Raw genomic sequence first — 22,036 nt, 5'->3', positions numbered from 1 at the left:
GATAGAATTAAGAGTTCACATAGATGTGTGAGTTCTCCTTTCAATGTATGTTTGTATCCATATTGTTAAATCAAAATGATTTGCAGAATTGTAAAAAAGATAATATGTAGATTAACTGTTATACCTAGTTATATTTAGATTATTTTCTCTTTTTCAAACTCTTCAGGGCTGGAGTAACGGGACTGTACTATGAGTATATTGATGTAAAAAGCTGCCAAGATGTTATACATCTTTACCACTTGCTATGGTCAGTTACTATACTGAACATAGTGGGTTTATTCCTGGGTATTATAACAGCTGCAGTACTTGGAGGATTCAAAGACATGGTATGTAGATAACTTTTTTCTTTGCACTACTTATTTCAAAATGACCACCTGCCAGAATCCTGCAAATTAATTCAATGTTATAAAAGTACTGTTTGATGAAAATGAAGTTTTTACGTAACTTTATCCCAATCTTGCCCTTCCTTATAGCCCTTTAACCACATTTTAACACTGGAAGGTGGGGCGGACTTCCCAATGACTAGCTGACTGTAACAGTGGTCACATGATCGGAAGCCTGTCCTGCTTGCAAACTAGAGACCAGAAACACGCTCTCTGCACAGAAATCTTGGCTACCATGGAGGCATATGAGTAGCGTGTGGCCTTTAAGGCCCACCCCCCTGCCCCCGCACATATAGCATGCGTTCCGTGATTGGCAAGAGAATTAAGTTACTTGGTCTCTAAAGTAATAACTACCAACAAAGTGCCCACTCCTAAAAAAGAGTTCATACTTATCTCTCCTGCTGTCCGGTTTGATCTTTTAGCCCCTTCATTACTTCTACATTCTGTAATGATGTATGGACTGTCGGGGCGATCCACAGATCACAGTGTGGAGGCACAGACAAGTATCTGTATTGTAAATTATTATTCTACCAACAAGGTGATTTTATCTACTTCATCTCTTTGGATGTATTGCGTGTGTCCAAAGAGTGAAGAGAGTTGGACACAAGCTGATGGCTGCAATAGTGAAAAAAGTGAAAGCCATCTACCACATCGGGGGGCTTCACATGGTGGTTGGGAGAAATCAAAAGCATCTGTTCATTGATCTCCTCTGCCCAGAATGAAACTGTAGCGACAATGATTTCATTACTTCCAGTTTCGAAGCCATCATTCTCTGGCTGAGTCAGCTGGAGAAGCATCCAGCAGATCTCTGCCTGGTTAGTTTCTTTGGAGGGCAGGGAAACCTTGAGGCCTATTAGACCCCCAATGTCTCCATAAAGATTACCTTTCATCTGCCCAATGCTATCACATGGTGGTTTGTTGACCCCTTGTGATAGCCATAAAGTTAAAAAAAAAAATATAAAAAAAATAAAAATTTAAAGGTATCCCCCCGCTGCCCTGCATGTACCCACAAACACAAACATGAGTGCAGGGTGCTCACGTATATGTGAACAACGGTCACACCACATATGTGAAGTATTACTGCGAATGTTGGAGTGAGAGCAATAATTCTTGCACCAGAGCTCACAGTTAACTCTAAACTAAGGCTTTTAAAGTGTTAATTAAAGAATAGTGTTGCCTATTGAGATTTTTGGGTACAACTGCTTGTCATGTAATCATGGACGCACATAATTGTAAGATTTGGCGTGTTTGGTAACTATTTACTAAATGCAACCCCATCTTTTGTTTTCCAAAAAATGAGTATTATATTGTGTTCGTGTGCACTACAATTAATTTACTTTAATTTTTTTCCTGAATATATGGGTTTTATAAACAGCTGCACAAATATCGTGCAACATAAAAAAGTGCAGCTACTATATTTTTGTTCTACAAGGCCTCTGCTTTCAATAAATATATTATGTTGTGCGGATTTTAAATAATTTTATGGCCAAAAATTCAGTTTCTTACATGTGTGCAAAAATGAAAACAATTCTCTAGTGCCAAAATGGTTAAAAGGGACTACAATTAAAACACTTGGGTAGAAGGCCATACACAGTTTGAGATTTGAACTGTTAATGGACTGAATGTACCAAGTTAATTGATCGATCAACTTGGGTACAACCAGTCTGCCGGATTCACTTCCGATTATCGCCAGCGGCTGCTATAGCTGCTAGCAGTAATCACTGTCTTCTCCCAGCAGAGACGGCTTCCCCGGCCAGAAGAAGATAATAGCTCGGCAGGAGGGATTCTCACATCAACCTTCCCTGTGTTGATGGGGGAATGAAGCAAAATGTTTTCCTGCGACCCATGGTTGCAGGAAAGAAATTAGCTCTGTGTATGGTTGACCTAAGGTTAATACACAAATATGTATCTCCTACCTGTGCTAAGCTTTCTGTCTGCAGTCCAATTTGTCTTTGCTAAGCAGATGATTATTTTGGGTGCTTTAAAATGGTGTATATGTTTCATGTAATTCTACCCAAAAAAATAAGTTGTCATTCTTTATTGAATAACTACTGACTAAAAATTGGGACCACAATTGTCATCACTGATCCACATGTAGTGATCATTGGTTCAAATTCTACATTAGAAATTGTAACTTTGTTCTAAGTAGAGAAAAGATTGACATGGTTTTATGTTTATAGTTACTTGGAAGGTTTTATAACTAATATAAGATAAAGAAGATATTGCATTGTGTTTTTTAAGGACCTGGTAGAAGAATTAATATTAAGTTCTTTCTTCTTATAGAATCCTAGTATTCCTGCCATTAGTTGTATTGTTGAGACACCACGTCCTACAGTGCAATACAACACAAGACCACCAGTGCCGTCTTACAATACTTATTATCACAGCACTCCACACCTGCCACCTTATACTGCCTATGACTTACAGGTATGTTAAGACAACTATCTGCAACACAATTATCCAGCTTCAATAAAAAAATGGACATTAAAATATTACTTTAGTCATTTGGCCATATAAAAATAGACATAGATTATGTAATAGGAGGCAGCAGGGGAATAAGAGCACAGATTAAAAGTTTGATGGGGAGGGGGAGGGGGAGGTGCAAGTGCTATATGGTGACTGATAGATTGGAGGTTTAGAAAAAAGATATAGTAAAAATTATAGGAGAATTGAAAAATATGCATATAATGTAATTATTTTTTGAATGTCCTTACAGTAAAACAATGCATAAATCCTGCTCAGGGAACAACATATTTGATATATGATTTATTGATTTACATGCATGGGAGGAAATTTACACAGAATCTGGTGCAGCTCTGCATAGTAACCAATCAGCCTCTAGGTTTTATTGTCAAAGCTTAATTGAACAAGCTGAAGTTAGAAGCTGGTCGGACACTATGCACAGCTGCCCCATATTCTGTGTGCACAAGTTTTAGTAAATCTCCCCCATTTTCTCAATCACTGCTCCTTTTAACTAAGTGGAGAGGGGGTTAGATATACAGTATCTTACAAAAGTGAGTACGCCCCTCACATTTTTGTAAAACTTTTATTATATCTTTTCATGTGACAACACTGAAGAAATTACACTTTACTACAATGTAAAGTAGTGGGTGTACAGCTTGTATAACAGTGTAAATTTACTGTCCGCTCAAAATAACTTAACACACAGCTATTAATGTCTACACCGCTGGCAACAAAAGTGATTACACCCGTAAGTGCCAACGTCCAAATTGGGTCCAAAGTGTCAATATTTTGTGTGGACATCATTATTTTCCAGCACTGCCTTAACCCTCTTGGGCATGGAGTTCACCAGAGCTTCACAGGTTGCCACTGGAGTCCTCTTCCACTCCTCCATGACAAATTCATTCCCAGTGCCATCAGCACTCATGCAGCCCCAGAGCATGACACTCCCACCACCATGCTTGACTGTAGGCAAGACACACTTATCTTTGTACTCCTCTCCTGGTTGCCGCCACACACGCTTGACACCATCCGAAACAAATACGTTTATCTTGATCTCATCAGACCACAGGACATTGTTCCAGTAATCCATGCCCTTCAGCAAACTGTTTGAGGGCTTTCTTGTGCATCATCTTTAGAAGAAGCTTCCTTCTGAGAGCAGCAATGCTGGCAGTACTCATACGTCTATTTCCCAAAGACAACCTCTGGATATGACTCTGAGCATGTGCACTCAACTTCTTTGGTCGACTACGGTGAGGCCTGTTCTGAGTGGAACCTGTCCTGTTAAACCGCTGTATGGTCTTGGCCACCATGCTGCAGTTTCAGGTTCAGGTTCTTGACAATCTTCTTATAGCCTAGATCACCATTATGTAGAGCAACAATTCTTTTTTTCAGATCCTCAGAGAGTTCTTTGCCACGAGATGCCATGTTGAACTTCCAGTGACCAGTATGAGAGAGTGAGAGCGATAACACCAAATTTAACACCCCTGCTCCCCATTCACACCTGAGACCTTGTAACACTAGCTAGTCACATGGCATTGGAGAAGGAAAAATGGCTAATTGGGCCCAATGCTGACATTTTCACTTAGGGGTGTACTCACTTTTGTTTCCAGCAGTTTAGACATTATTAGCTGTGTGTTGAGTTATTTTGAGGAAACAGCAAATTTACACTGTTGTACAAGCTGTACACTCACTACTTTACATTGTAGTAAAGTGTAATTTCTTCAGTGTTGTCACATGAAAAGATATAATAAAATATTTACAAAAATGTGATGGGGTGTACTTACTTTTGTGAGATACTGTATTAGTGGAGTTGTGGGTTTGTAAATTTTAAATTTTTGAAAAATAATACAACATTAAAAGTTCTGTATTCATTAATGCATAAATATTAAAGTGGATGTAAACCCTCACATATACCCAATGGAGTGAACAGCCTCAGATGATACACAGAGATTAAACAAATCCTCCTACATATGTTTTCCTTGTATATATGCTGCCTTACCTTTTCTACACTCTTTAAAAAGTGCAGATTGTGTTAAAAATCTTTCTTAGTTTTTCAGCAGTACATAGGGGTGGGTGGGGAGACTGGACTTACACTGTGTGCAAGCTGATTGGAGGAAAGGGCCACACCCCCTTCCCTATCCGCATAGGCAGAGGAGCGAAGGAACATGCAGAGATGTAGTCTGAATAGACAAGCTCAGTGCTTATCTCCCTCTAAGCACCACCCTCCCAACACAAATTTTGAGCTCATGTTATCTCATGGATCTGAGAAGTTGTCAGAAGTGACTCATGCTGATAACAGAAGAATAAAGCATCAGAGAGAAATGACACCTAGAGCTTATTGAGAGAGATAAGTAAACACTACAGATATATGTGCCTAGTTCAAAATACATGAATAGGGTTTACACTTTTTTGGTGAATGGGTAGGGGTAATATGTACCTGATATCCATTCACATGGGGGGCAGGAACTGGGGGCCCCCATGTTAAAGGGGACTTCCAGATTCCGATAAGCCTCCCCCCTGCAGACCCCCACAACCACAGCCCAGGGTTGTGGGGAAGAGACCCCTATCCCCATCAAAATGGGGGCAAGGTGCTTTGGGGTGGGGGGGCCCAAAGCACCCACTCCCCCTATGTTGAGGGCATGTGGCCTGGTATAATTCAGGAGGGGCGCTCGCTCCCCCCCACCCCCATCCTGGCCAGCCAGGCTGTGTGCTCGGATAAGGGTCTGGTATGGATTTTAGGGGGACCCCCACACCGTTTTTTTTTTCAATTTTGGCATGTGTAGTTCCCCTTAAAATCCATACCAGACCCGAGGGACCTGGTATGGCTTGTGGGGGGCACCCCACGCAGTTTTTTTTTTCATTTTTTATCTGTATTGCCGGGAGCCGACAATACATTACAGCCGCAAGCAAGTTTAAATGACATTTTTTCCTTTAGAAATTACAGTATTGCTGCAAGGGGCTACATACATCGTACAAATGCGCCACCTTACAGACAAATTAATGGGGCCCCTCCAGGCATGATATTTAAAGGAATTTTTAATTTTTATTGTTTCACTGTAAGCATTAATAAAATCACTGCTCCTGTAAAAACGATTGTTTTAAAAAAATGTTTTTGCATTGATTCATGTCCCCCAGGGCAGTACCCAGGTCCCCATACACTTTTTTGAGACAATAACTTGCACTTAAGCCTTTAAAATTAGGACTTTTGATTTTTCATGTTCGTGTCCCATAGACTTTAATGAAGTTTGCATGTTTGCTAGAACATTTCCCCTATTCGAGATGTTCTGGTGCGAACCGAACAGGGGGTTGTTTGGCTCATCACTAATTGTGATCCAGTGATCCAGTCAGTAACACACTGTCTTATGCCTGGTACACACGATCAGATAATCATGCAGAAAAAAAATCGCTTTCGAATTGATCGCATGATAATCTGATTGTTAGTAAACCGCTTTTAAAAGCCGATCACAACATTTTGTCCAACAAAATCCGAAAGGACAAACACAAAATCTCTTGTCGTATGATAGCCTAGCGAATGACAATCATTTAATCAGTACAGTATGCATCTGCTAAAAATCGATAGGCAAAGAACACGCCTGATCAGAAACACGAAAATAACCCGGAACTGCATCATGGTAGTTTATTAGGAACTACAACCCAATAGTCGGTAAGGATGTCAAGGCTTGTAGTTTATTCAGACACATGGAGTTAAGTTGCCTGAATGACGCAGCTGTGCAGGCAGAGCCACGCACGACTTTGCTTTTTTTCAAACAGTGGCAGCTAGTATGGGGATAATAATAAATTATACGTCTGCACTACCACTGTGCAAAAGAATAGTTAATATGCTAAAGGTAATGTGCCTAATGTGTATGTGAAAAATCAAAATACTAACAATTAAAGTTGCCACAAACACCCACTGTGTTCCCACAAGTACTAATGTGTATATTAAATTGGTGTTGCATAAACTCAGTAAAAAAAATCAATAACATAATAGATAAACTCAAAATAATCCGTATTTAATAAATAACAATGTAACGGAACTGTGTTTGTGGGCTTCTGTCAGTATACGGCTTCCTACAATACATAGATACTGTATCAGATATTCCAGCCGCCCTACATACAAAACTAGCCAACAACTTAGCTTGTATGTATCTGAAAACAGCTTACTCCTTTGTTGACAGTCTCACACAATTTATACACACATGAGGACCTCCCCCTCCTGATCAAATTACCCAACCAGGTCACGTGCCTGATTACATTATCATATGCAGATGAAATTGTATACAGAAATCGAATTAACCTGAACTAATTATCTAGCCATCCGTCTCTGACATTGAAAAACATGCAACAGAGGCCAATGTGATTAGCTCTTTCAATGAACATGTTCAGAATTAAACAGGCCAGGAATAGTCTTCACACATCTCCTGAGATATATGGCTGACAAATATTACTGTCCCATTTGAAGTAATTCAAACCATATTCTCAGTGTCCATTAAGTAGCTGTCTATCATTTCAATGGTCACCCTGTGTCAATAGAAGACACAGGGTGACTTACACATAAGAGGGGCCTAGGGAGATGAGACAGGGATTTCCCAACTTCTCTAAGGTAAGCTGGGTTTCACAGGCCCCCCAACCAAAGTGACTCCCGTCACAAACAAATATTCAAAATATAATCACAAAAGGTGCATAACATTGATCAGTTCATGGTAAAATGCCCATGTGTTGAAAAAGTGCATAATAGTTTGTATCCAGAGGTGATTTAGCGTGCCCAGTTTACTTTCTTCTTTGATATCAACTTCTGTGTGACAACATAAAATACAAATAGTGTGCTTCCACCCAATGTGACACCTATGTGCTCCCAGTATTCTCACCTTAGTGAGGAATCAAATGCACTTTTGACTACACCTAGAAACCGTCCTCCATCGATTTGAGCTTGGTCCTGGTTCAGTTAGTTTTGGTAAACTGTGGTAATGGACACTTGTCCATATGTTAAGGTAAAACAAAGTGACCTCCCATAGTGGAGTAAATAAAATCAATTTTTATTAAAGAAATAACTCTTACATCAAAGTAATGATAAAAATGCCTTTGGTATATCAAATATTCAGGAAGTTTCCGACATCACATCTCCGTCATCACTTCCAGGCCTGGATGCCCATTACGTGACTTCTCAGGGGACTATTGTCCCTTTGATGAGCACGCTTAATCACCTCTGGATACAAACTATTATGCACTTTTAACACATGGGCACTTTACCATGAACTGATCAATGATATGCACCTTTTGTAATTATATTTTGAATATTTGTTATTTATTAATTACGGATTATTTTGAGTTTATCTTTTATGTGATTGATTTAATACTGACTTTGCGCAACACCAATTTTATATACACATCAGCTATAGTGCCTCGAAAAAGTATTCATACCCCCTTGAAATTTGCCACATTTTGTCATGTTACAACTAAAAACATAAATGTATTTTATTTGGATTTTATGTGATAGACCAACACAAAGTAGCACATAATTGTGAAGTGGAAGGAAAATGATAAATGGTTTTAACATTTTTTTACAAAAAAATATCTAAAAAGTGTGGCGTGCATTTGTATTCATGGAAAAAGGTGTAGTAGCGCCAAACACTAAATATCAAATGAATATATGAACAAAAGTAAATAGTCCACAAAAAGTCCCAATAGTCCAAAAGATGGAGAGATAGTATAGACCAATTCCCAACTTCCAACTGTGCAGATGTGAGAAACCAGCACCCAGACGTGAAATAACACCAGCTGCTTACCAGATGTTATTGGATAAAAAGCGATGAATAAGGACTCATGTTGGCCATCAAACAAAGGATAGGTCACACCAAACGGTTTAATCAGCTCCAATACTTTAGGCAGCCATAATGTCAGGTCAGCGATATAGGTTCAAATCGACTCACCAGGAAAGGTATATGGTCATAACAACTCCAGTTTACCTCAATGAAAAAAGGCAGGACGATAGTGCAGACTGTATGGACAATTCATTTATTCTAATGCCAAAAACATACTCACATAATGGTGGATATATAAAAGCATCGTACAGATAAAACCGCGGTATATTGGTGGCGTGCTGCTCGTTTGCCAGGTCGCCTGACTCGTGTCGTCAAAGAAATGACATCATCAGAGGCAGACCCGACTCCAAACGGCAGCACGCTTAAAACAAGCTCAACCGGAACTGACGTAGGCGGAAACCAGCCGCCAATGCGTTCCACTCGATCGTCAAGCGGAACCGGAAGTGACACGGATGGAACAACCCGTCCATGCGTTCCAACAGGTTCCAGATGGAAGGAAAGAGTTCGTTCCAGATGGAAACCGGATGCAATACAGAGGAGCCGTGATAGGCCGAAAAAGGCCAAAAGAAAATAATAATTGGTCTCCTCACTGTCAGCAAAAAACAACTAATAAGTCGAATCGCTGATCGACCGGTAACTATAATCTTTAATGACAAAAACTACCAAGATCGAGTGGAATACAGAAAGGCATAATACATCATATTAAAAAACATGATATAAAAAACATGACATTTATGCAATAATCACTTAGGCTACAAATAAGGTCAGAAGGAAGCCAATACATGATTACACATTATTACATTATTAAAAGGGCAAGACAAGTGCTAATGGCGCCAACATAGACGGATATATAGTAAATGCACCATACACACATGTCCTCCTAGTGGTAAAACACAAAAGAAAAAACATATTCCATGATAAAGCAGCATAAAAAAGGGGATCTACAAAATGAAAAATAAAAAAATATATAATAATAAAATAAAAAACTTAATACATCACTAAATCCTAATTCAGCTGTTGTTGATGTAACAATTCACGTCCCACTCAACGTTCAACCCCCATGGGGTATAGGTTTTCATGTTGAAAATCCAACGAGTTTCCAAACGGGAGCCACGCATGGATATGGCTTCCCCTCCAATGGGGGGTAAACTTATCAATCCCCCATACTTTAGTGCCCTTAGGGTTTTTGTCGTGACAATTAGCATAGTGTTTTGAAAACACTATGATTAGGAAAACCCTTCCTAATATTTTTTTTTTTTTTTAACAGAAAAGTTTATTAGAAATTCAGTGCAACAATACAGAAGTGCAGCCAACAAGGTACATTATCCAAACAAAAAGGAGATACTTGTAGCATAAAACAATAATCCATGCACAAATACAGGCAAGGTACACAAAACAGTCAACCCACAGCAGTAACCCGAAGTGATAGACACACACAATACAGGAGACACAACACTATGTAAGTCCCAGATCCAGATATAGTCAGGGGCCCCGTGGGAGAAGGAGGCGCGGGGCCAGGGGACCAAGGGAGGGGACACCACATCCGTGCCCCACCCCCCCAGCCCCCCAGGGAATCAGAACCAAAGCAACACCCAGGGGCATGAAGGGACAGATCAACACCCCCGCCACCAAGCCCCATCCCACCAAAGCTAAAGGCGGACAGACCGCGTCCCCAGCCACTTGTCCCAGATCTTTCCAAATTTCTGCGGGCACTGACGGCCCATGTAGGTCAGTTTATAAAGTGGAAGGGCCGAGTCCACCAACGCCCGCCAATGGGCGACCGTCGGAAGAGCCGACCCCCTCCAATGTTGCAGTAAGGTTTTCCTGGCATAAAACGACAAGTAAAACAACAACAGTTTCATATATTTAGCCTGAGTTACCAAACCACCCAGTCCCAGAAGAAGTATCCTAGGGTCAAGGGGGACCCGAACCCCCACCACCGTACTCATCACTTCCACCACCTCCCTCCAGTACTCCTGAACCTCGGGACAGTCCCACACCACATGGAAGAAAGTTCCAACCGCCTGCTGACACTTATAGCACAACTCAGAGTGCCCAGGGTAGATCCGGGCCAGGCGCTGAGGAGTATAGTACGCCCTGTGCAGAAATTTAAGCTGGATAAACCTATCCCTAGCCGAGATCATCGTGGGCAAGTACTGCCTAATCCCCGTTTCCCAGTCCTCTTCAGTAAGTGCAGGAACATCCCGACGCCAGCAATCAAACAGGGAGGAATCTCCATCTGATTGGCCGCAGGTGAGGCGAAGATAGACCGACGACAAAATCCTGTCTGCATTACGCGTGGTCAAGAAGCGCTCCACCTGATTCGGAGTAACATCGACTGCCCTCGGGAATTGCGCCTGCACCGCATGTCTCAACTGCAAGTACCGGAACAACATGCGGGACGGAAGGCCAAATTTCTCTCGCAGTTCTGGAAAGGAGAGCAACGTGCCCGTCGGCATGATATGTTGTATTTTTATCACCCCATGTCCCGCCCAGACACTAGGATCCGGGATAGACTGGAGGTGAGACAAGTTCGGGTTTCCCCACAAGGGAGTATGGGGTGAGACCCTCCCCTCCTCCCCCGCGGCCACCAGCATCTGCTCCCACACCCGCACCACCGTACACATCGACGGTGTCGCCTGAGCAGCCGCCCTCCTACCCCTGTAAACCAAGTTCGAGAGGGCTGCGTAGGAGCCCAAAATGGCAGCCTCGAGGGTGACAGCCGGATTAGAGCGAGGTTGGGCAAACCACCACCTCACCGTAACCAAAACTGCCGCCCAATAGTACTTCTTAAAGCAGGGCAACGCTAGACCCCCCGAGGAAAGTGGTAGCTGGAGCTTCCACCTAGCTATGCGGGGCACCGCCCCCGCCCAAATAAAGGAGGAGAGGGCACCATCCAATCGGCGAAAAAATGACGCTGGGACAGGAATCGGGGTATTTCTAAAAATATAGAGGAACTTAGGGAGAAAAACCATCTTTATCAAATTCACTCGGCCGACCGGTGTTAAGGGCAGCGTCCGCCACACCTGACATTTGTTCACCAATTGCTGGAATACAGGTTCCAAATTATCCACAAGGTAACGCGATAGATCCGTGCGCACTGTGACTCCGAGGTATCTAAACTGGTCAACCCACTGCAATGGTATGTCCGGCGGGGGAGGGGGAGTAGCAGCCGTGAGGGGCAGTACACTAGACTTAGACCAATTTATCCGAACCCCGAGAACACCCCATGCCTATCAATAATGGACAAGGCCGCAGCAAGAGAGTCCGAGGTGTCATTCAGATAGAGTAGTGTATCATCCGCATACAATGAGATGCGTTCAACTACCTGTCCCACCCGCAGGCCCCCCACTTCATCTGTCATGCGAAATCTAATCGCCAAGGGTTCTATCGCGAGGGCGAAAAGACCGGGGGACAGCGGGCAGCCCTGACGCGTACCCCGTCCCAGCCGAAATGGGGAGGACAAAAGGCCATTAGTACGGATTCGAGCCACCGGGGCCGCATATAGTAAGCGGATCCACGCAATGAACCGGGGCCCGAAGCCAAATCTAGACAACACCTGCCACAGATAGTCCCATTCCACGGAGTCGAAAGCTTTTTCTGCATCTAGCGATGCTACCGCACCCCGTGAGCCACTCGACTCCGCACACGCTATGTTGGTATGCAAGCGGCGAACGTTAATGTCCGTGCCCTTACCCGGCATAAATCCAGTCTGATCCCCGTGGACCAAGCTGAGAATCACAGAGTTAAGGCGGTTGGCCAGAACTTTAGTCAAGAGTTTAGCATCCACATTCAGCAGTGAGATGGGCCTATAGGAGGAACATAATTCAGGATCCTTACCGGGCTTAGGCAGGACAACAACAATAGCCTCCGACATAGAGGGCGGCAGGGAGCCCGCCTCCAGGGCCGCACAGAGCGTCCCATGAAAGGAGGAAGCAATAATATCCAAGTTAGTTTTGTAAAACTCAGATGGGAGGCCATCAGGGCCAGGAGTCTTCCCAGCCTGCAGGGATTTGATCGCTGACTTAACCTCACGCAGGGAGATGGGAGCGTCGAGCCGCAAAGTCTCAGCAGGGGGGAGAGAGGGAAAGTCAATCTCATCCAGATAGGCCGACAGGTCCTCAGGCGGATAGGCCGCCCTAGTGGTATAGAGGGAGGAATAATATTCCTCAAACCTCTGCGAGATCAACGTCGGGTCCGAGAGCAACGTCCCGTCCTCCGCCCTGATATTGGCAATGCTAACCCCCCCCGATCTCTCTCCGACGCCAGCCAGGCCAACAGCCTACCAGACCGTTCCCCCTGCTCAAACACCCGCTGGGATTGGGAAAGTAAAAAGCGTCGACACGACTCAGCACGAATCAGTGCCACCTCCCGATATGCGGACTGCATGTCAGAGTACGTGCCCCTGTCCAGTGTGGACAGATAGTCCGCCTCCAAAGACGCAGCCTTGGCCTCAGCTACAGACAACTGTACTCGAGATTCACCCCGTACTTTAGAAATATTATATTGGTATCTACCTCTAGCATAAGCCTTGAAGGCGTCCCACACCATAGCTGGGGTCGCAGTGCCCTCATTATGGTGCCAGAACTCACCAAGTTCGGAGGACAGTATCGGCACAATCCTCTCATCCGTCACCCAGAACCGAGATAGTCGCCACAATCCCTGACCCACCTCCGAGTCCGTAGAGAGGTCCACCAACACCGGGGCATGGTCAGAAATGCCCCGAGGAAGGATGGAGGTCCCCGACACCCTGGGCAGCAAGGACGAACTGACATATATCAGATCAATACGTGAAAACGTGGCATGGGTGGCCGAGTGGCACGTATATTGGCGCTGAGAAGGGTGCTTCCAGCGCCAGACATCCTGCAGACCAAGCGCCTCCGCCCAGCGGGCCAGACCAGAGTCAGTCATTGGGTCAGGGCGAAGCTTATCTAGGGAGGGGTTAGGAGGCGCATTAAAGTCACCAGCAAAAATGAAATTTGGAGTAGGGCACTGAGCCACCAAGCCCTGGATTCTACGCAGTAAGCAAAGATCAGCAGGCGGAGGAACATACAACCCAACAATCACCAGTTCTAGCCGATCACACAAGGCATGCAAGATAACATATCTACCGTCCTGGTCTAAGTGGAGATCCAGGAGCACAAATTGGAGGGAGCGGTGTACAAGAACACTAACACCGCGGGAGTAGGAGGAGAATGTAGAGTGATAATACGCCCCCACCCATGACCTCTTCAAGGCCAACACCCGGGCGCCCGTGAGGTGGGTCTCCTGGAGAATACAAATGTGCGGGTGGTGTTTCTGCAAAAAAGAGAACACCAGAGAACGCTTAAACTTAGAGTTCAAGCCCCGCACATTCCACGTGACCAACCTCAGGGGGGCCATAGCATCAGGAGGAGAACAGAGACTAGGGGAGACTGTCCAGCAGAGACAATCCCCCCCAATAGATCCAGGTTACACACTAGAGAAGTCAACCCGGCCCCACACATATGGAGCACAGAACAGCAAAACATATAGGTGCACAGAGAAACATAGATAGACCTTGGTGGCAAATGAAACATAAGGCATTTAAATACATCCCATAACAGAAACTTCCCCAACACACCCCAACCCCCCTCCCCCCACCCCGCAGCACCCCAAAAACGTGGGTGAGCCTGAGACCCCAAACCAAACATGACTAGTGTCAAATGGGGGACACTATACCAACAGGGCGCCTGGCAGAAACAGTCAAACATACCAGGAGCGCCGAGCACGCTGCCTATATAAGAAAAGTAAAAAAGTGAAAAAGAAAAAAAGAGGGATATACCCGCCCTCTGCAGAGACTGAACTGAGGGCACCCGACCAAGGAAAAAATAAAAGGAGGTTATCCATCCAGGGGGAGATGACCGTCCCAGCAGCAGTTCAACTCAGGGGAGAGGAAGAGAAGTTAGTAACCGAGTCCGTGGCCATATAAACCCAGGGATCTTCCTAATATTTTTGATGTGTTCCCTCACCCTCACCGTCAAAGTCCTCTTGGTGCGGCCAATATACTGTAGGCCGCACGGACATTGCAGGAGATAGACCACATTGGTGGAGGAGCACCCAATAAAGGGCTTAATGGGATGTATCTTGGAGGTAGCAGTAGACATAACATCGCAGAATTTTCTACCAATGAGAGAATTGACCTTACAGACCGAACACCTTCTACACGGATAATACCCGGTTAGGGTGTGGAAAAAAGGTAACTGTTCCGGTTTATCCAGAACATTCGGAGCAATCTGGAGATGCAAAGGCTCTACACCCCTGAACACTACCGGTGGAACTTCGGGGAGTTGAGGGCCCAGCACTTTGTCATTACGGAGAACATTCCAATGCCTTTTAAAAATACGTTTAACGTCTCCGTACTGCTTCGAATAAGTGGTAATGAAAGAAAAACCAAAACTGTTCGAGTCATCTTGTTGTTTGGGCTGCTTCTGTAACAGAGTGGACCTATCCACATTCTCCACTTCATGCAGCACCATATTCAAATTAACCTCATCATACCCCTTGTCCAGGAACTTATCCCTCAACATCAGAGCCTGATTGTGATAAGTATCAATACTGGTACAGTTGCGATGAAGACGTAAAAACTGGCTCCTGGGTACAGAGCGTAGCCAGGAGGGGTGATGACAACTCCCCTGCTCAATGTACCCATTGCGATCAGTTGGTTTAAAAAACGTGCTGGTCACAACTGCACCATCCTTGATCTCTATGGTGAGATCGAGGAAGTTGATTTTTTTATCACTGACCTCATGCTGGAGGACGATTCCGAGTATGTTGGAATTGAGGTCATTGATGAAACCGTCCAAAGATGCTCTGACGCCATCCCATAGGAGGAGGACGTCATCTATATAACGCCTCCAGAGAACCAGTTCGGGTCTCCGTCGGCCATAGATGACGTCCTCCTCCCACTTGGCCATGAACAAATTCGCCATGCTCAGTGCATATTTAGCACCCATGGCGACTCCCCTCTTTTGCAAGAAAAAGGAGCCGCCAAACCAGAAATAATTGTGTTGCATGGCGAAAGTGAGTAGCGACAGGATAAACTCCCTTTGTGATGAAACCAGGGAATCATCCCTCTCCAAAAAGGTTTGGACAGCTTGGTGCCCATGTTCATGGGAAATGATAGTATAGAGGGAGGTGACATCCGCTGTAGCCAGCAGATATCCCTCCCTCCACTCTACCTGTTCCAATATAATCAGAACCTGGGTGGAATCTCTCAAATAAGAAGGGGTGTTGATGACAATCGGTTGTAGGTACCCGTCTATATACCTCCCAACCCTGCTGGTGACGGAATCAATTCCGCTCACTATAGGGCGTCCCGGAGGATTAACGGGGTTTTTATGTACCTTTGGGAGGTAATATAGAACGGGCACCCTCGGAGCCACCGGAACCAAAAACGACCTCTCCTTCTTATTGATGATGTTGTCCTGATACCCCTGATCAATTAAGGTGGATAAATCATTTTTATATCGGTTTGTGGGGTTAAACAGGAGTGGACTATAAGTGTCCGTATCAGAGAGCAACCTGTTCATCTCCGCATAGTAGGAGGATTTGTTGAGAACGACTATACCCCCCCCCCCCTTATCAGCGGGCCTGACAACTATATAATTTCTTTTCTTGAGGGATTTGAGACCCTCATTGAACCGAAACTCGTTTCTGTCCTTCCTAATTTGTAAGGCCTCTACATCTTTGAGGACCAAGTCCTTAAAAACCCCTATGGACGGAGCCATAAAGCCAGGGGGGTTAAAGAGTGAGGCGTTAGAAAGTCCTGAATGCCTAATGCCTCCATTGACAAGCCTATTTTCTCTGATGGGCTTAGACATAACATACCTTTTAATGTTCATTTTACGGATGTACTTGTGTACATCCATAAAAAGTCCGAACCTGTCAAGAGGTTTAGTGGGGGCATATTTCAGGCCGTGTCCAAGAACCAATTTTTCGTTATCAGAGAGGGTAGCGGAACTCAGGTTAAAGATCCCTGCATCTCTCAATGCATTTTTATTTTTTTGCCTGGTCCGCCTCCCCCCTCTGGTCCCTCTCTTTGTTTTCCGTCCTGTTTTTTGTTCTGACTGGGATTGTGAAAATCCCCCTGTGGTCTTTGTTGCTGCACCCCCCGTCCACCACCGTTCCACTGGTTGGTGTATTGTGGGTGATTAGTGATGTATCTTTCATCATAATAATCGTCACACTGATCCAAAGGAGCAAAACGATTGTATGATGACCTATCATCCCTTCGTGGTGAGCCATAATTGGTATAACCTTGGTGATAGTCATTCCGTTCTTGGTAGTAACCATCACGTTGGTAGTCAGTCATTCGGGGATTATTTGGGGGTCTGGCACCCTTACCTCTCTTGTTTCTACCACGTCCTCTACCCCTTCCAGGTATTTGGACCCATTCCCATTGTATGGGTGTCAGGGGTGTGCGAGGTGCTGACATCGTGGGGAAAACAGTTTGAGAAAGGGGAACAGGAGCTGATGCAGTGGATTGACCCACTGCCTCAGCCTGAATCAAATCCTGCTTTTTCTGCCATTTAAAGATTGAATTGGACTTATAGTCCCCCAAATCCCTAAGGTACTTCTTTTTCTTTTTGGTTTTCTGGTCAGATTCTTCCTTTTCCAGAACCTTTTTTAAAGCATTGGATCTGTTGACAAATTCCAAGCTCTTAGTGGAAGAGGCCATAGAGGTTTTCAAGGCCAGGATTTCCTCATCCAATCTGACCAGTTTAACCTTTTTCCTACTGACTAAAAACCTAAGCATATTCAATCCGGCATCATTAAAATACTTAGCCCAGACCGTTGTATCTTTCTCATCCTCCTGTGGGCTGACCTCCCACCTGAGGCTACGTGGGACCATGCCCAATTCAAGATATTTATCGAGAAGGGCAATGTCCCATTTCGTATGTATCTCAGAAATCATGATGTTCTGATTGTGCATTTGTATTCAGCCCCCTTTACTCTGACACCTCTAACTAAAATCTGGTGGAACCATGTGCCTTCAGAAGTATTCTAATTAGTAAATAGAGTCCACCTCTGGGTAATTTAATCTCAGTATAAATACAGCTGTTCTGTGAACCCCCTTTAGAGGTTTGTTAAAGAACAGCATCACAAAGACAAAGGAACACACCAGACAGGTCAAGGATAAAGCAGGGTTAGTTCATAAAAATATCCCATGCTTTGAAAATCTCACGGAGCACTGTTCAATCCATCATCCGAAAATGGAAAGAGTTTGGCACAACTGCAAACCTACCAAGACATGGCCGTCCACCTAAACTGACAGGCCTGGCAAGGAGAGCATTAATCAAAGAAGCAGCCACGAGGTCTATGGTATGTCTGGAGGAGCTGCAGAGATCCACAGCTCAGGTGGGAGAATCTGTCCACAGGACAACTATTAGTTGTGCACTCCACAAATCTGGCCTTTAAGAAAGAGTGGTGTAGCACCCTACAAGGTAGGTGCTAGGTAAAGTATAGTGGGCCTTGTCTGCTTTCTGCTGAGCTGTCATGTCTCCCAGGTGTGGCTGTTGAGACTGGGGATTCTCCCCAGTGTGCTCTATGAAAGGATTCTCATTGGGCAGTGGAGGAAACCCAGCCAATGGCACACTCAGGCCTGTATGATTCTTCCGCACAGCATTCTGGGAGTGGGTGTAAGTTTGAGGGGAGCACATGACGCATCATCTTTGGTGGGAAGCAGAGTCCCAGGAGGGAGAGTGCGGCTGTCTCTCCTCCTGTCAGAGGAATCGGGTGTCCCAGGCGGCTTGCCTGAGGGTACGGAAGGCTGAGCTGCAGAAAGGATCAGATGCGGCAGACCACCGGAGCTGAGAGGGGTCCAGTTTCAGGAAAGCATTCCCAGTTCATGAGTACTGCAAACTGCCCCTGGGGGTCTGCCTAGAGAGAGAGGGGACCACTCCAGTGCAGGTCGTGGGGATCCACGTGGGGAGCTAGCTGGTGCAGGAGCAAAAGTAAAGGGGGTGCCAGTGTTGACCCTGAAGAGAAGCAGAGAGGGTGCTAGTACGAGGACCCTGAAGTGTAGAGGGGGTGCCTAGTCAGAGGACCCTGAAGTGCAGAGGGGGTGCCTAGTGAGAGGACCCTGAAGTACAGAGGGGGCGCCAGCGGTTGGGCCCTGAAGTGTTAAAGTGTACAGTGTTGAGAGTTGCAGCAGCAGAAGCAGTATACAGAGGCTACCTCAGTCAGCAAGGACTGGAGGGAGTGTTCGGGGACTTTTGAGCTAACCAGAGTGTCAGAAGTCAAGTTCAATTACAGTTCAGCAAGTCAGTGTTTTTCAAGCGCCAGCAAGTGTTGGTCGGCATCCAGCCGGCGTCAAGACAGCGCTGAAAGGCATTTTTTCTTCAAAGTGTCCCATTTGTACCTAGTTGAGCCAGATGAGTATCCCACTCATTCCCTTCTCCCAACCCCTATATCAAATAAACAAAACAAACCAAAGATGCCGTACTGGTGTTTGATTCAAATTTCACACTTGGGTATTCAGCTTAAAGGGGCTGCTGGCGTTTCTGGTAACCATGGCAGACCCACATCAGACCCAATGCCTGGAAATCCTGCTACAGTGGCAAGAAGAAAGCCATTGCTGAAAGAAAGCCATAAGAAGTCCCATTTGCAGTTTGCGAGAAGCCATGTGGGGGACACAGCAAACGTGGAAGAAGGTGCTCTGGTCAGATGGGACCAAAATTTAACTTTTTAGCTTAAAAGCAAAACGCTATGTGTGGCAGAAAACTAACACTGCACATCACCCTGAACACACCCTCCCCATGGGGATGATTTTCTTCAGCACAGACAGGAAAGCTGGTCAGAGTTGATGGGAAGATGGATAGAGCCAAATACAGGGCGATCTTAGAAGAAAACCTGTTAGTGTCTGCAAAAGACTTGAGACTGGGGCGGAGGTTCACCTTCCAGCAGGACAATGGCCCTAAACATACAGCCAGAGCTACAATGGAATGGTTTACATCAAAGCATATTCATGTGTTAGAATGGCCCAGTCAAAGTCCAGACCTAAATCCAATTAAGAATCTGTGGCAAGACTTGACAATTGGTGTTTACAGACATTCTCCATCCAATCTGAAAGAGCTTGAGCTATTTTTCAAAGAAGAATGGGCAAACAATTCACTCTCTAGATGTGCAAAGCTGGTAGAGACGTCCCCAAAAAGACTTGCAGCTGTAATTGCAGTGAAAGGTGGTTCTACAAAGCATTCTCAGGGGGGCTGAATACAAATGCACGCCACACTTTTCAGGTATTTATTTGTAAAAAATGTTGAAAACCATTTATCATTTTCCTTCCACTTCACAATTATGTGCCACTTTGTGTTGGTCTATCACATAAAATCCCAATAAAATAAAGCAGTTGTTAAATTGATTAAAAAAAGTTAAATCTCATGCTCCCAGTGGCCTAAATCTTACATGTAGTTGTGCCTTTAATATACACCCATTAGTCACCTGATTCTGTATAGTAGTTCTAAATTGTTTTTTTATTATTAATCTCTCTTTTTATTACAATCTCAGAGATTATATTTACATGTGGAATCCTTCAACTCTGAAAACTCTTATTTGTTCTACAGCATTCCAATGTATTTCCAGCTTCTACACCTTCTGGCTTGTCAGATGATCCTAATTCAACATCGCAATCCGGTCCCAGCTTCATGTGGCCATCCAGTGCTCCACCACGCTATTCTCCACCTTACTTTCCACCAGATGAAAAGCCTCCACCTTACACCCCTTGATCCTCACAAGTGCAGGGGCCTTGTCTCCTTGTCGCAGAAATTTTAGGCCAAAAGCCTGCCAAATAATATGAACTTTTATATATCCATGGTATGCATTAAGGATACCTGTGTGGACTGGATGACAGATATTGTGTATAATACATGTATATATATATGTGTGTGCAAGACACCTAAGGTACAACAATGACTTTTTTCACTTCTGCCAAATTCAAAATGCACATGAACAGCTTTATATGGATGTACTGAAATGGAAAAGATCATTGGATGGTGCATTCATTTAGTTGTTGCACTAGTGCTTCTTTTGTAGTGTGTGTACTTTATGTTATTCTGTGTAGTATTTCATGTTTTTTTGTCCTCCACTGGGTGAAAACCTACTGCATGGGAAACCATGCTGGATCCAGTTGTCTTTGGCTCATGCTTCTCCCTTTCAATAAAAGCACCAGCAATGCAAAAGACAAAGTGGAGAAATTGGGGACATCCAAGCTTTAGTGTTCAATATTAATTGAGGAATCCTCAGAATGTCATTTATGTCATTTTTGTTTTCAACAAATTGTTAATATAAACATGAAAGACACTGTTTACATCAAAATCCAGGGAAATTATCACTATATTAAGGACTGAATTACTGGGAGTGTCTCATTTTATCATGCAACATTGGTGCCTCTCAACTGTACCATGAGTTAATAAAGAGATCACTATGTTACTTAAAAATAAAGTCTTAGGTGCATAAGCGCTTTGATCGCAACTTAGTCTTGCTGAACCTGTCGTACATTGTTTGGTGTGAGTCTCTTGGGGTTTCCCTTCGCTCTTACTCTGTGGCTCGGATCTTGGCTTTCCTTCAACGTGGTGTTGATCAAAAGTTGGCCTTGAGCCTGTTCCCATATCCATGGCAACAAAAGGGGGTCAAAAATCTAGGGATTATGTTGAAACAAGATGAAGATTCTTAATCTCTGAAAATGACATGCCATTTTTATCATCTCTGCCATCCAAACTACAAGTATTAACCAAAAACGGGCAGATCTGGTCAGGTAGGTTAGTGGTATTCAAGATGGCGCTTCTCCCACAGCTTATATTCTTATTTAGATCCCTACCTATTCTGGTTCCTGGAACCTTTTTCAAAAAAGCTCAATCTCTAGCGAACAACTACTTATGGAAAGGAAGGAGAGCCAGGTGCGCTTTTAGCAAACTCACAATATCCAGGAAGGCAGGGGAAGTGGGCCATGTCGTTATCAGGGATTATTACTTGGCATCCATTTTGGCGCAAACCAAACAATGGTTTCCGCAAGCCAATCATCTACCCTGGACGAATCTAGAGAGTTATCAAGTTCCTGGTAAAAACCTATATCACTATCTAATGACAAGCCCACATGTAGGGGGGTTGGTACAAACCTGTCTCCTACTATTAGAGCCACTACTTGTGCCTGGTAGGCCTTACTGAAATCATCTTTTAAGGACAGCACTCTTTCTACAATACATATACCCATTCTAGAGGTCACTTATCTTATTCCTAATATATCACTGAAAGAGTGGCATTCAAGGGGAGTTGGGACTGTAGATGACCTCATGATAGGTCCGGCGGTTAAAACTTTTAGAGCCTTACAACTAGAATTTGTAATTCCTTCAA

General features: G+C 44.3%; 1 protein-coding gene across 2 annotated transcripts in view; it reads left to right on the top strand.

Annotated features, from left to right (window-relative positions):
- TMEM255A (transmembrane protein 255A) overlaps positions 1–21,155 on the top strand; it is a 121,964-nt gene extending 100,809 nt beyond the window's left edge. For both annotated transcript variants that reach the window (XM_082264640.1, XM_082264639.1), the window contains 3 exons: positions 167–326; positions 2,667–2,810; positions 20,251–21,155. In XM_082264640.1, coding sequence (XP_082120766.1) covers positions 167–326; positions 2,667–2,810; positions 20,251–20,412 — 466 coding nt within the window. In that variant the 3' untranslated portion in view covers positions 20,413–21,155. The remainder of the gene's footprint in view (positions 1–166; positions 327–2,666; positions 2,811–20,250) is intronic.
- The last annotated feature ends 881 nt before the right edge of the window (positions 21,156–22,036 follow it).

The sequence above is a fragment of the Pelophylax lessonae genome (assembly GCF_965119305.1).
Source record: "Pelophylax lessonae genome assembly, chromosome: 7".
Classification (NCBI taxonomy): domain Eukaryota; kingdom Metazoa; phylum Chordata; class Amphibia; order Anura; family Ranidae; genus Pelophylax; species Pelophylax lessonae.
The sequence above is the reverse complement of the archived record's forward strand: the minus strand, read 5'-3'. Positions and strand labels throughout refer to the sequence as shown.